Source organism: Phalangium opilio, unplaced genomic scaffold (assembly GCF_054372755.1).
Source record: "Phalangium opilio isolate 3A_F unplaced genomic scaffold, DU_Popi_V2 ptg000070l_1, whole genome shotgun sequence".
Taxonomy (NCBI): Eukaryota; Metazoa; Arthropoda; class Arachnida; order Opiliones; family Phalangiidae; genus Phalangium; species Phalangium opilio.
Genome location: NW_028324182.1, coordinates 12,191,454 through 12,206,764, shown reverse-complemented (window position 1 = coordinate 12,206,764; position 15,311 = coordinate 12,191,454). Strand labels below are relative to the sequence as shown.

At 37.8% G+C, this 15,311-nt stretch overlaps 1 protein-coding gene and 1 long non-coding RNA gene across 5 annotated transcripts in view; one reads left to right on the top strand and one right to left on the bottom strand.

Moving 5' to 3' along the window:
- The window catches only part of LOC149661679 (beta-1,4-galactosyltransferase 4-like), a 118,366-nt gene that overhangs the window by 17,171 nt on the left and 85,884 nt on the right, over positions 1-15,311 (bottom strand). For 2 of the 4 annotated variants that reach the window (XM_089843260.1, XM_089843258.1), the window contains 2 exons: positions 7,744-7,795; positions 4,947-5,780 (listed from right to left, as the gene is read on the bottom strand). In XM_089843260.1, coding sequence (XP_089699386.1) covers positions 4,947-5,709 — 763 coding nt within the window. In that variant the 5' untranslated portion in view covers positions 5,710-5,780; positions 7,744-7,795. Of the gene's footprint in view, positions 1-4,946; positions 5,781-6,719; positions 7,493-7,743; positions 7,796-8,280; positions 8,709-15,311 lie in introns of those variants that run through there. The other 2 variants (XM_089843259.1, XM_089843261.1) reach the window with 2 other exon arrangements.
- On the top strand, positions 5,818-7,912 carry LOC149661690 (uncharacterized). Its single transcript, XR_016368976.1, has 2 exons — positions 5,818-6,571; positions 6,636-7,912. It is a non-coding gene; the product is annotated as an uncharacterized LOC149661690 (long non-coding RNA).

Below are 15,311 nucleotides of genomic sequence, written 5' to 3'. Positions count from 1 at the left end.
AGGGGGTTTGAAAGGTAGGTTTAGGTTGTTTTCAGGATGTCGGTAGGTGGCTTAAATTTAAAATTTCAAACATTGTCTTGATTATGAGGGATTATTATGGATTACAGTAAGGTCAAAATATTTAAAAAGATTATGTATGGAAAGTAAACACAGCTTGATTATATTAAGAAGCGATATCTAGTTTAATAGGGAGAAGTTATAGGATGCCTAAGTATTAGGGGCACGCCATAGTTCCAGTCCCCCTTTGAAAATACAAGGGGGGGGGGGCGTAGAAGGAGGCCGGGCTATTTCGCCTCTCCTCAGTCGGAAAATACGTAATTTTCGTCATTCGCGTTGCGCCGAGGTGGGTTTTCAAGGACCAATAAGATGCTGGTTGTAATTTAGAGGCGGGGATTAACTCCGAACCTACGTTTGGACTGGAGATAAAGCTGGAAATGTGGCGAATTTATACCTTCTCCATATCGCTTCTTTATTATTATGTACAAAGCACCCTCTCAGTTTGTTCAGAGTACGTCGGGTTTAGAAAACTTAGGTTATGATATAAAAAACCCAGCTCAGTTGTTTCAAACTTATCTCCTATAGCACTACCTAATAAAACGTTTGCAAAAACAAAATTAAAAATATTAAATTGCTCTAATTATCCTGGAGATTTTCATCCGAGCATTTTTCCTGTCTCTACCACACTATTTACGACAACAAACATAGTTAAAAGTAAACAGACGCCTGTAACAATCTAAATTGCTTACAGCTGCTAACTAAAAATACTTATATCACATAGAAACAAAAAAATAAATTAAAAATAAACGTCTACGTTACGTTTGAAAGCTCCTTCAAATTCGCTTATCTCGGCAGTGAACTTTACCCTTTAATTAATTACATAGTACACTATTTTAGGAACCATTTTTATCGATTACAGATACATATATATATTTTTAATATCAACTGGTGCTCCACCCCAAGTCTATAAGTGAAAACTTTTCCAATTATTTTCGCAAATTGATAATATATATCAGGGATAAAATAGCTCAATCAGTCTTTCAGTAATCACTAGTGAAAGAAAGTATTAAAAGGGAAAACCCCCGAAAAGCCTAGGCCTAACTGACGAAAAAGAAAAATTGTCGACGCTTCTGAGCGATTAGATTGTCCGGTGAGCCGTGTCCAGTCTGCTATAGGGTTGCGGTGGCCAGATTGCAGCCCAGTAAGGTTCTAAAACTCTTTTTCCCTATCACTGGACACACGCCAAAGAGGACCACCTCCCTTCCCCCGGGCTGTCCGCTACAGGTCGTGAATAAAAAGAAAATATATCCGAAATCGATACCTTTATTGATTTACGTTCGATTTTGATTGAATCCAATACGTGGGGATCTATAACTGGCAAGTTTGGAAAAAGAGTTGACCTAGATATTACTTTAGCCGTGAAGGTCCATCGTCCACTATAGTCTAGCAAATGGGAAAATAATAAGTTTCCCTTTGTTTCCTCCTTACATCAAAAGGCAGGCGAAGGGTGTTGTTTGTTATTTCAGGAAGAAGTTTTTAATGGATTTTGTCGCGAAGTTATAAATTTACAATTAATATATTCATATGGCACGATACAATACGACTAGATAGACGTACCAGGGAATGTGGTACAATGTTACCCAAGAAGTGGGGACACCGCAAACGTCGGGGTGAACGCTGCAATCCTACCACCCCTTGCATTCATTCTCAATTGACAAACTTAAGGGCTTTTAACGCGGACCTTTCCTTAACCAAGCTTGTTTTCCCGTATCGCAGGGCTTTCTCTACAAACAAACAAACAAACAAACACGGACACACACAAACACCCAAAAATCTGTTCCATAATCTACACTACTTTCCCATTCGCATCTGTCCACCGGTGCAACGTCAACAAATGAAACCCAAGACTAAATTATTTCCTGGAAAACTTGAATTCAGTTTGTCCTTTAAGTGAGTCAACTTTGGCGCCAATCACTATATAGAATTAATTTCTTAATAATTTCTGGAAGACTATAGAAAATTTCCCTTATTTATAACTTAAGATAGGGTAGTTTTTCACACCTTTTTATCGTAATCAAATAAGGCACTTCAAGTCAAGATAAGATTGCATAATTCCACTTCAAGTGCAACATTTATAAAAGAGTTGCGCGTACTTCTTTTACAACTAAAGTCATTACACTAAAATTATCCTCAAGATTTAATAGGTTGATACTTCAAAAGCTTGCATATACGATTGGAAATCTTCCAAAATACACGTTTTACGCAATACAACTATCTTGACATCATCAAGGTGGGAGGTAGGTATGATTACGAGAAAATGATAAAGAGGCCAAAATCAGAACAGAGAAAATAATATACTGGAATAGAAGGTTCTTTCTTTGGAAGTGAATAAAACCATTTTCAAGAGGTATCTAACGTCTCATTGTTAACGGGAATTTTCTTAACAATAAGGCGAGGCTTCACGCGATTGGTCGGAGGTGCAAATTTCAAATTATCCATGGAATCTTCAAATAATTTCGATTTTAAATTATTTTTGAGGTATTTCTTGGATGTTTCACAATGCAGAATAGTCTTATAATTAGTAGAAAAACGTATAGTCAATTGATTTTCCTTTTCACCCTCCCTTTAAAGGGAGGATGAATCAAGTTATTTTTTTGTCGATTATTCTACTAATCGTTAAATCAAAAAGATTCAGATTTCATCTATAAATTAAAAATTTTACCCTGCGATACGTCATCATAGCAACGTGACAAAATAAAGGGTACGATTCAATCCGCATTTACTGACTCTAAAAGCAAACGTATACAACGACGCTCGAAACCTTTCGAAGATCAAAAGGATTCAACATGTAGAAAAAGAGATATTTTTAGTCCAGGGGAAAAAAATCAAAAGAGAGTGATATAAAAAGATACTTAGCGCAAAAATCTTTCGGAAAAAAAATTATTTCCCCCTCAAAGTTATTATTTCTTTTTTTGTATCAAAAGGGGCTATAGAGAAGCATAAGTGAAGTGTTGCCAGGTTTAGTCTGTCTCAAGGTGCGGGATTTCGGCCAAAAAAATTATGAGTGGAGAGTTTTCAAATAAGATTAAAGGTAATTCCACTTAGGTTAAACCGGTACCAATTTTTTTTTTCATTTAAATTTTAAAAACTTGTTAAGTACTTCACTAAGCTCATTTTCTCAACCCACGTCAGGCAAAAATTGTATCATTCAAAATGAACGAATCGAGTCAAAGCTTTCCTCTATAAAGTCTTTATAATATAACCAAGAGATAACGCAATTCCGTTTTATTATTGGGATCAGTTCTTACGCACCATCGTAAAAGTCTACGCAAGACGTTTACATATTGGCGTTGGCGGTTAAGGAAAAAGCCCGCCCCCCCCCCTAAGACCATATATAGGCTTAGCTCAAAGGAGAAGGAGACCACAGTAGGCCAATATAATTCCTATTTCCTCCTGGTTTCCGCGAATCCCACAACACCAGAAAAAGCTCGCGAGCTTTTTTCCCCCGCCTGTTTACATAACGGGGTTGACGATGTATTGAGAAAAAAAGGGATCAGGAAGCCGAAGGAGAAATAAGAAGAAAAAAAAAGCTTTGAAAAACCGCGAAAACCTCTCCGAGCATAAACACGCTACTCCCAATCCTCCCAAGTCTGATCCCAATGCTCTTTGGGATTAAGAGAGGCTCGAATATGGATGCAGGAGAAAGGAGTCTCAAGAAAAGACCCGGTAACCTCGTGGCTACAGGCGCAAAAAATAAATATTTCTTCGGTGGTATCTAGATAGCAGAATGCGTTCGTCATATGACATGACGCGCGCGCTATACGATTATGTCCTTGACTAATTGGATGAGAATCAAAGGGTGGTTTGCTTATTCGAGGAGGAGAAACATCAGGGGAAAAAAAAAGATAGAAGTGACACTGAAGCTTTGAGAGATGTGGGTGGGGTACAATCGCGGCGGCGCTTGGTGGGACTTGGTCGTTAATAAACGGATATTTTAAAAGGCATCTCTAAAGGTCATCGAGTCACCACAAGAATTAACCGTTTCACTTCGTTCCGTTTATTTTTCTAGTGATAGTATCTTCTAGTAAAGAGGTGTGGGCTATGAAAGTATCCCAGAGTACCTTGCGCACGCCCTGCTTTTGGTAGTGGATTATTAAGTGCTGCCGCAAAGCGCCATTTAAAAATTTAAGCTAGTTCTCATGAATTTGCCTCTTATTTTTTCGACAGACACAGGGGACATTGTACCAATACCATACGATGGTGATAGGGCTCTCGTTCCCGCAGATGTGGGTACTAAGGTATGGAGATTCGACTCCATCTCAGCACTTTACTCCCTTGGTTGTATTCTACATTTGCCCATGGTTACTAACATACTACGAAGCCACACACTGTCCTCGTTTAACTAATATAAGCGACTACTGGGATTTCACGGGTTCGAGCCAAATATTTTAAAGGCATGTGTTCGTTTTAAAGTTCTGGATTTCTTAGAAGTTTCTACACATAAGAAACTGCAACCGTATTGCTTAAAGTTTTGTTGGAACGAAAGAGAGAAAGAGCGAGACAATCAGGTTCAAGGCCAAGTACGATGCGTGGTTTGTCATTTCAAGGACACGCTACGCTGTTAAAAGTGCTGTTTTTTTTTATAAATCGTGGTTTTGTTATTTTTGGGGAATGTTTTGACTGTCGTTGGATCAGGGATTTTGTTGCTAGGATAGAGCGTAATATCAATTTCCTGGCATTATTTAAGTACCATAAAGGATTTAAAATAAACGCGTTGACCCCCAGTATAAAGATCATTCTTGAATGAACCCCCTTAAGATAACCGAAAGACGTTTATTCGTTCAGAAAAAAAAAAAGATAAAACCACACTTGAAATTTAAGAAAGAAAATTTCCCAACAGCAAGAAGAACTTGACAATAATGGTAAGTGATAGAAAAATAAAGACTTACTCAGGTTCGGGGGGACGGGCGGACAAAGGTCAGCGGGTTTTACGTCAACCCTCGCTGATTCCCGATCGTTGGTTAATTTCTTATCAACGTTGATGTTCTCTTTGGACAAGTCCAACGTCAAAGTGTTGGAGGTTTTTTCTTGGGCGTTTGTCACGGCGGCCGTACCTTCGTTTTTGTTCTCGAGACTGGCCGCTATCCTTTGGACGGCCAAATGTCCCTTTTGTTGAGTTCGGGCGGCGGAGGCGGCGGCGTTAATACTAACATTCCCGCTAATATTTACACTTTTGGCGGCGGTTTTCCGTAACCTAACCGGTTCAACGGTTAATCGTTTCACCACGGATTCGAGAGCTAGTTTCACTTTGGCCACGTTTATTTCCGTTTGCAGAGCGGCCATATTGGCTTCTACCGTCGGAGAGTTCTTGTCCACTACGGCCTCGATTCTCATGACTTCCGGCGTTCGAGGTTTGGCAACCGGCGTTTTGACCACAACCGCCGGTTTAGGGGTGACTGATTGAGTTGACGCCGAACTACCGCTAGATACCACCGAGCTTCCGGATAACGGTTCGCGAGTAGCGTAGAGAGCGCGTCTATTAGCGTGGATGACCGCTATCTGCATCAAGGTCAAGAAAATAAGACCCACGACGAAAACCAATAGGACCACCGAGGGCATAGTCCTCAAAACGCGTTTAAAAGAGCACCGCACCATTGGTCTTACTAAGGGAACTTTGACACGAACGGCTTTTACGGGGTTCAACGCGAACATGTCCTTCCACCAAACAACCAACCGTTTGGTCTTCTTAGGCGACTAGATCGCCGTCAAACGTGCGCCAGACTCTATGGAATCGAGTAAAAAAAATTCTTAATCATTTACTTATAAAATATGTCTAAAAAACTTCCAAGATAAAACCGGAAAATCTACTAATATTTGAAGAATAAGTAACATCACGTTGGTAAGTCCGCGAAGCAAAACTAACTCTAAAAAAATTCAAACAAAACCCACATTGAAGCTTTCATACTTTTAACTTAAATTACACAAAACGTAAAAAAATATTTAATGATGAAAAAATATCTTAGGTGGGTCTCCGTTACCAAAAAAATCCAGTCTAGTTGCGACTGGTGCGTTCTGACCCATTTAAAATTGTAACTTTCCATAGACTACCAGGGTATCAATACCCATTGTTAATAGGTTGAATTTTGAAACTACCAGATTTAAAAAAAAAAAGTGAAAACCATAGACCGCCCGAGAAAGAAGACCGGTTTTTTTTAAAAAGAAAAAAACTTCATAATTTAAAAAAATAATATTATCTAAATTATGGGGTAGGCAGACACATACGCGAAACTAAGTTCTGACGTTAATTTTTTTTTGGCATATCGGGAGAATTTGGCTTCAATAACTCTCCCACAACTTAACATTAATATTTCTTGGAGCCTCAAGGGCGAATGCCGATTTACGGCGACGTTCAGACGTTAATAAACGAATCAAGATAATGCATGGCCAGATAAACATATGGAATTTAATCTTAACAAAAATCGTGGTAAAAACCCTGAATCACATAATTCAGGTTATGAAATATGTACCCGTAGCTCCAAATTGGTTCTAAACATTGCGTCATAACAAAATAAGGGTAATTGAATAAATAACAATCATTCAAGCAGCGCGAGTGTGACCTCGACTCCCTCTAATTTTAGGTTCTATTAATTTCACGTGCATTAAAAAAATAACAAAACCAAGAGGCTCGGAAATCAAAGACGTCATATTCAAGGCCTACTCACCTTTAAAAATTTAATTTTTAGGGTTAATAAATATTCGCGAAAACTGAAGAATCGGAAACGATTTTATCGTGACCTAACCCATCTTTTCCGATGTTATTAGTGCGGGAAAACGCGAAATTTGTATTTAGGATGACCACGGGCCACTCGTTCGTCCACGAGAGTCTAGTCGCGTGCCCGAGAACCAACCGAGGCTTAAGATGGAATCGACGAAAGATAAGGGAAGAAAGCGGTATAAACTAAACGCGAACGCCGCCGTCAAGCGGGGTACTGCGGCGAATCTCTTAAGCGAAGTCCTCTATCGACCCGCGTTGTCATGACGACGTAAAAGTTCGCATTTTACTTAGATCGGGATGGTAAATTATATACAAATATGCGTCTTTTGAAGTTAAAAAGGGCCTATCTAAGACTTGGCTCTTTACCCTTTAGTAAAATTCAGGTATCAAACTCGCGTCAGCCGAAACTACGCGACGTTCCTACAACAGCTTTTACCAGACTGTGCCTCTTTGCTTTACGGTTTACCGCCCCTTGACGCGTGCCGGGGACATAAACAAGTTGGCGCGTTCCTAGTTAGTAATTTTAGTAACACGGTAACGCCATCTATGTCGCGCTAGGCAAAATATAGAGGCACTAAACCCACCCGGAAATTCAAAATAAACTACGAGTACCAGCTTAGGAAGAAACAGAAAGAGAAGGTCTTGCATTGAAAAAGACAATCATGCAAAATAGTTTAGGCTTCTCGGAAACCAACAAGGAAAAAGAAATCGTGGATGGAATATAAATTTAATCCCGGAGAAAAAAATTCATAGGATAGCGACAGCTCCACGCCTTTTATGTATTGGGCTCTACGGGAAGTTAACAAGGAGTGCTGACTCCCTATAGAAAAACATCTACAACCTGTAGGGAGGGCTTTTTTCTGTATTTTCTTTAAATTCCCTTACAACGATATTTTTTGGTGATTAGTAACAAAATATCAGGGGAAATTGTAAGCCTATTTTTAACAATGACCAAGAAGATATAAACTTACCAATTAATGGACAGCGTGATATCACAGACTCACAGCTAACATGTCTGGAACACTAGAACGAAAAATGGAATAAAAACTTAAATTCTGACTGCATTAATAACTTCGTAAAATTTAAAATTTTGCATAAAAATCCAATTTAGCGTCTTATTATAATAAAGCTATTAATTTACACGTTTTTGTTTGTTTAAAATACAATACAAAATGGAATATGGGTTATTTAAAACCCTATGAACAATGAATATCGCTACCTAAAACGATTTAAATGTTAATTTTTATCTCAAAAAAAATATTTTTCATTTCCCTATAATAAAATAAACATAAGTTCAAAGTTCTCTCTGAAGGCGGATTTTTACAACTCGAGATAACCGAATGGAAATTACTTTTTAAATGTCACTGTTTCTGATTACAACGCTTTGTAGGTCTATTTTTGCGATGAAATATGTCACGCGTGAGGCCTATTTTTTAAAAGTAGAAAATATTTGGACTCTACGTTTTGGCACGCACGTCATGCAGTCCATATGGGTAGGCATTCCATACCTAGACTGTAGTATTGTCATTTTCATCTTGTGGATGTTTTCTAGTGCTAAGTCAAGATTTGTGGAAGCTTGGGCCCCCCTCGAGGATTCTCTCTTGTCACGTGGGGATCGATAGCTAGCCTATAACCTTTATCCATTGCTGAGATCAGTCAAGTTATCGTCAGAGCGTGGACTCTTTGGAGAGATGGATGTGTCCGAAATAAGCAGGCTCCAATCCCCTGCCTTCGGGGCGACTCTAGCTCCTATACTTTGAGTCTTGACTAGTTCCCGGGCGTTCTTCATATCAGACATGGCCCAAAATATGTTTCCAAACTATCCCTAAAGGTTTATGGTTTAATGTAGCATAGGCGATACGAGGAGAGCAAACAGGGTTCTAGGGATTCGAGCCAGCGTGGTGCTATCAGAATTCCCTTCGAGCTAGGGAAACCCCTACAAGAATATAATAATGGGTTTTAGATAAAGTTACTCCAGCAGCTTGTAACGATACTGTATGAACCAGTTAAGGGATCCTGGTCTAAAATTCGAACATTATTATTCCCAAAACGACTATACTACACTCGACTCGAGTTTTCCCTAACGTCAATTTTTATCGCCAAAGTCGTAAGCTTCGAAAGTTCTTATACAACGTTTTCTGGGAATGATGGTGCAGATCTGGTGGTAGAGAGAGAGGGAAAGTACATTTGGATTTATTTTATCGAGTTTTTAGACCTAGTTTTGTCTTTATGGAGTGAAATAAAATATGCGAAAGTAGCTATTACAAGAAGTGCTCAAAGGTTTTACAGACTTCTGGGTCACGTGGGTGAAATTAAAAGATATTTTAAATACATTTACAGCCGGTTCAAAAATTAATTAATTTGCAACTAAAACACTAATTATTCTCTTAATTACGATATTTAATATTATACTCTTTTTATACAGATCAGAAATACGAGGAACGCGTATCATTAGGGCCAAAAGTTAACGAAAGCTTAATAATTTCAAGTTGATCTACTTCGGTCTAATAAAACTGATATGGTTAAATATTCAAGAAACTTAGTTTCTAACATTTTTCTTTTAGTTAAAATTTAAATTTCTCATAACAAATTTTTAATGATTTTCTGTTATCATATTTTTTTCAGAAGGATTTAATTTAACGATAAAAATTATTTTGTTATTTAAAAAATGGGGTCTTTATTAAATCAACAAAATTTTAATATAACTTTATCCTAAATAATTATTATATGATTATTCCAAAGGGATTTCGAATCACGAATAATTTTATATTTGCCTAATTCAGTTCTAAATTCTGCGCTATATTAATTATTAATAGAGTAAAGTCTAATTAAATTTTCCAGACCGTAAAATAAGATACCAAGAATTACTAATTAAATTAAAATAAATTCAAGAATCTTTTGTTTTTCCCCCTAAACTTTCTTCGAAAAGAGACGTTAAAGATTTTAATTTTAAAATACTGGCAAACCAATTCTGGAAATTGCAGGGAAAGAGAAAACGAAATTTCTTCTTTCTCCAATCTTCATCATCGAGATAAAGTTTTCTCAATTTCAAATATTTAAGCCTCGAGCGAAAATTCCTTAATTTAAAATATATAGATCTTCCATCACAATCTTCAATTTAATTTTCTCTCATCTCTTCATCACTTAAATTACCAAGAATGGTTAGACGCGATGCAAAGTGGCATTACCAACAATAATTTCGAAAAGATTTTTTGAATAAAACCGTAATTGCACTTGAATTATTTTCTTTTTTAATCGAAAGAGCCTATAAAATAATGAATATATCAATTGGAACCATGTTGCTATCTACAATATTAAGAATATCCCGTCAGGTATTTTCTCTTTATACTAAATCCGAAATCGTATTATTAATCTCTATGGAAGCAAACCTCGGTTTTGTATAATTTTTTTGTAGTTAGTTTTTAATTAAAATAAGATTTAGTCAAACGATGCCCAATTGCATATGTATCTGCTGTGTAGTGGTTATCTCAACCGTTTCACACCCGGAAGGCCCCGGGTTCGAGACCTGGCGGGCGTGGAGGAATTATTTTGAGCTTGTTAGTTTAAATTCACAACTAAATTAGCTCAAAGAGGTTAAAACATCGTGTATCATGGCTCAGTTGGTAGAGCCGTTGAATGCCAGTGCCTAAAAGATCAATCTTCAAAGATGGTCAGTGCCCGAAGTGGTCAGTATCCCACAGTGAATCAGTGCCCGAAGTGGTCAGTTTCCCACAGTGGATCAGTACCCGAAGTGGTCAGTATTCTACAGTGGATCAGTGCCCGAAGTGGTCAGTTTCCCACAGTGGATCAGTACCCGAAGTGGTCAGTATTCCACAGTGGATCAGTGCCCGATGAAGTCGTGTATAATGAAGGTCCGTGCTCAGATACCAAAGTTATTTTTTTATAGTTAGTTTTTAATTCAAATAAGATTTAGTCAAACCGTACGCAGTTGCATATGTATCTGATGTGTAGTGGTTATCTCACCCGCTTCATACGCGGAAGGCACCAGGTTCGAAACCACGTGGGTGCGGAGAAATTCTTTTAAGCTCGTTAGTTTAAATTCACATCTAGATTAGCTCAAAGAGGTTCCAACATCGTGTATCATGGCTTAGTTGGTAGAGCCATTGAATGCCAGTGCCTATGAAGTGCCCGGTGAAGTCGTGTCTAATGAAGGTTTTTGCTCAGATAGAAACATGATATTCAGTTTTTTATACGTGCTCTTTTGATTAACGTAGTCCCGGAGGTTCCTTTTAAGCCTTAGCCATCCTTAATACATGCCTTAAAAGTTTAATTATTAATCTCGAACCCAAACAAACGTCTGAAAAACACGCTAGCATTTTTACCCAATGAAAGTGGTTCTTGCATAAAACAACAATTAAAAAGAAAAAAATTAAGACAGGTATAAAAAGGAATGAGAGAGGAGAATCGTGTTGGAAAACTCCGCATTGCGCTGCAATTTACGTATAGAAAAAGGGCAAGAAGACAAGGAACAGACGCGAGGTCTGACGTCGAAAACCTTGGTCCGACGGGGTAAACCTCGTTTCCATATTACGTGTACATACCATTACAACACGAATTCCAGCTATACACCACAGCGCGAATATTTAGCCCCTGAATTTCCTTCCGTAATAAAGAAATAATAAAAACATAAAAAGGCGGATCTCCCCAGTGATATATTCAAGAGAGGTTAAGAAAATCCGTAGATTAAATAGCGCTAATTTAAAGCTATACAGGGTGTTTATGATAAGTAATGATAGATTAAAGGGTGTGTCAAAGACCTTACAGGGATCTACAACATTTAGTTACCAAGATATGGGCCCCTAACATTGATTCAATGTGCCCTAAAACAAGGAAACAGTCACGTATGTGGAATAAGACATATCAGACTTCAATATCTACTTTATAATCTATAGCGAAAGTGTACTAGGGTATTAAATGGGTAGAAGTGGGCGTACCTTGACCTAGCTCTGTTCAAAAATTCTTATCTCGATAATAAAAGGCATCTTAACCTCTCTATTAACCCATTGGTGGTGACGTTAGCTCGCTCGGTACGCGGTATTTCCTCACTCATTTATGGCTAGTGCACCTGATTCTCGACTTAGCTTTGACATCAGCGAAAGCGGTGAAGAAGAAAACGGATGAGCCAGAGGAAGAAAAAGAATAAAAAAAAATATTCCTCATCCCAGCTCTTCTATAAGCGCCGTTGCTTAGCAACTAGACAGCGCGCGATTCTGGGAGACCTGTCATCGACCAATAATTTTCCCTCCTCTTGCTCTAGTAGCGTGTATGAATAGAAACCAGGAATTGATTGGAAGCCTACAATGGAATGATTCTTAATCCAAATTTGTTCCTTTGGAAGCCTTTATCCCGTATTCATTGAGCATTCGCGAATGGGGTACGCGTGTCTTCCGGCTTTTCAAACGCTCCAATTCTCCTCCTGTTCCCTTTTCATCGTCACCGTAGCGTCGAAATCTAATAAAAAAATGTGGGGGAAAAAAGGCGAACCGCCGGGAAGATGAAAATCGGATAAAATTACCCCTTAAGGGACGAAGAGCTACCTAACTTACAACCAATATATAGATACGACCATAAGCTTGAGACATTTCTTCTATAGACTTTAAAGCTTGACATAATCCTTTCCCACGCATGTATACTGGACTATTTTAAAGTCAGAGCTTGCCTCCAATATAAAAAGGTACGGTTAGAATATTTTAGGGATATATGTATGTATGTATGACTTTAAAGGAATTTCAAGAATCTCTGAAATAATTGCGATCTACCAAAACGTTAAAATCTAACTCTAAACATCTCGAAGAGAGAATGAGATAGAGTTCGTACATTTTAAGCTACATTCGGGCCTTGAAGGAGAGAGGAATGGATTTCTCCGGTAAAACGCAGTGCACTTTGCTGCATGTTACCCCAAATAGAAGAGCTCTAATTGGTCTCAATTATCTAAGCCATTACTGGATAATAGTAATTCGAGTTTATTGCAAATTGCGAATCGTATACACGTGAATAAGGTATATGTACCTGCATGGGCAAAGGGTTAGATCTCTTAGTTCAGATCAAAATAATGACGAAGAGTCAGGATATAAGCGTCATTCCTTCTCTGATACAATGAGTTTTCTTCCCTTTCTCTCTCTCTCCATCTCTCTCTATACCCCATCTTGGCTATCCGCTATTAAAGGATAAAATATTGGACCTAGCTGCTAGCTTGGTTGGTTGGGTTATAAGCTGACTTAACTCTCCCTCAAACCAAGTCCTATGTTCCTTCTGGGAGCTATTATACCAAGTTCAAGTGCAATTGATAAAACTGAGACTTAACTAAGGCGTATGGATACTCAATATTGACCACCGTAGGGAAGAAAGTAGTGTTAATCAATTTCCTTTGAACACGAGATAGAAACTCGGCAAGCCTGCCATTAATATTCATTTTATCATTTTTATACGGAATTATTTATTACTCGAGAATCACTTCAGTTCTTTTGGGAAAAGTCGTTTTCCCGAACTGGGAAAGTTACTAAAAATAGTAAATACACATTTCTGAAATATTATTTGGCCCTCCCTCGAAAAAATATACAGGCTATTATAAAAAGTATTAGGTCCAACCTTGGGAATCATATTTTGAAAACCAACATGATATATTTACTTTCTCTCGATAAACTTTGAAAAAATAAAACAGCAAACGGAGTTTGCTTTTTATTTTTTTTCATTCGACGTACGAAATCTCTAGAGATACGAAATTGTATTTCAGGAATTTTAGTTTAAAATAATAGCTATCATAAAAAATGCAGTTATGCTAGCTCGGAGCGTATTTACAAAATGTTATTTGAACAGTTGGCATCGTTTGTGAAACAAGAGTAAAAACTTGAATAAATACGATTAAAGATTTGCAATATATAAACTGAAGCTTGATATGGTGGAACTTTAAGGGCAAGTTATGAGCGTGGACAGAAATGTATAAAAAAAAACCCTTCCATTCGGAATCCGAATAACCTCAGAAGGTTTCAATCGCTGCATGGCATCAAGCATACCGATTTACTAAACCCTAAACAACCTTACGTTCGTACATTTTAAGCACCCGCTTCCCTTTGCAGCAATTACTAGATAATATTATGAAACAGTACCCATTTGAAGCTATTGAATTTAATATTATCGTTTTACCAAACAAATTAAACCCATTGGAATTCGAACATTTTACAAATAATAACGACCCAAGCAAAATTTCCCTCTACAATTTACAGTTTCCCATTACTTACGAGAGAGTAAAATGTAAAGTCCCCGGAATCTATAACCGATAAACCGCAGCAAAAGTCGGTCGCGTCAAAACTGCATTAACCAAGTTTACCCCCCAAAACCTCATTTTCTTAAATGCGTCTTTACATTATTTATTTACCTTGGTTAAATTTAGTCCATTTGCGACTTGTAGACTTCACAATAACAAAGCTCTTAGCAACGTCCCTACTCCATTACCTACGTACATTACACGTTTAAACGTCAGGCAAAAACAATGACGTGTATACATTTTCGAAACAGGTTGGCAAATAGTTATCTTTACAGTATACAAACTAAGCAAGTCTAATTTTCCTGTTGGCTATTAGGTCTGTAAAGAGCATGTATGCACTTTTAGGGGAGATTCTAATGGTTAAGTTTGACATAAACCGCTATACTAAAAACCCTTCATTAAAATGCAAAGATACTATTAACCCCTTTTCATGGATGGCGATTGAAGTAACTGCAGCTCGGGTCGATGGAAGCTTTAATCCTTAGTTCCAACATTTACATTTTAAATTAGGCTTAACACAATGTTGTTTTGTAAGGAGTTGTTAGGAGTCTAATTAAGAATATTTCCCGATTTCTATTTTTTTTTAATTTAATTGAAGTAACTGAGAGGTTGAGATTAAAGTTCAAGAAAAGAGATCGGAATTATGATATTAAAAAGAGTGCATCTCGTGGCCCTCTTTAAATGCTTACTAAATTGAATTGGAAAAGGTGAAGGCCCCCTCCAGGGACTCTGAGTTCTCTCTACACACTTTTGAGTGCTAAACTTAATGCAGATAGGAAGTTCCCTATAGAGTGCCTTGTTCTACCGAAGAGAAAAACAAAAGATATGGGAGCTAGAGTCTCTACAGGGAATCTCGGAGTTCGTTCCTTCGATGAATAGCGCGATGGTGGAGCCATATTCTAAATTTTGAATTTCGTCTAGCATATACCAAGGGCAGATAAACAATTGGCACCCCCGTCGAACTACTGAGTATACCAAGGTTCATACGACAAAATTGTTAAGTGTTTTCCCTGTAGCTGCAAGGCGAGCTCCTTAGTAAATGGGATCTATGTTTTGGGTACACCGTGTTCGATAAGTGCTCGTTAATGGAGAGAAAGCCGGATTGTATCATTAATGAAAGGAAGTGTTAAACAGGGCCATAGCGAATACGACGTCGTTTACACTTAATTATTTTCCGCCATACTTGTAATCTTATATCTTTGAGAGAAGGGTTACCTTATGTCCGTCCGTCAGAGAGCCGCCGACTTCGAGACC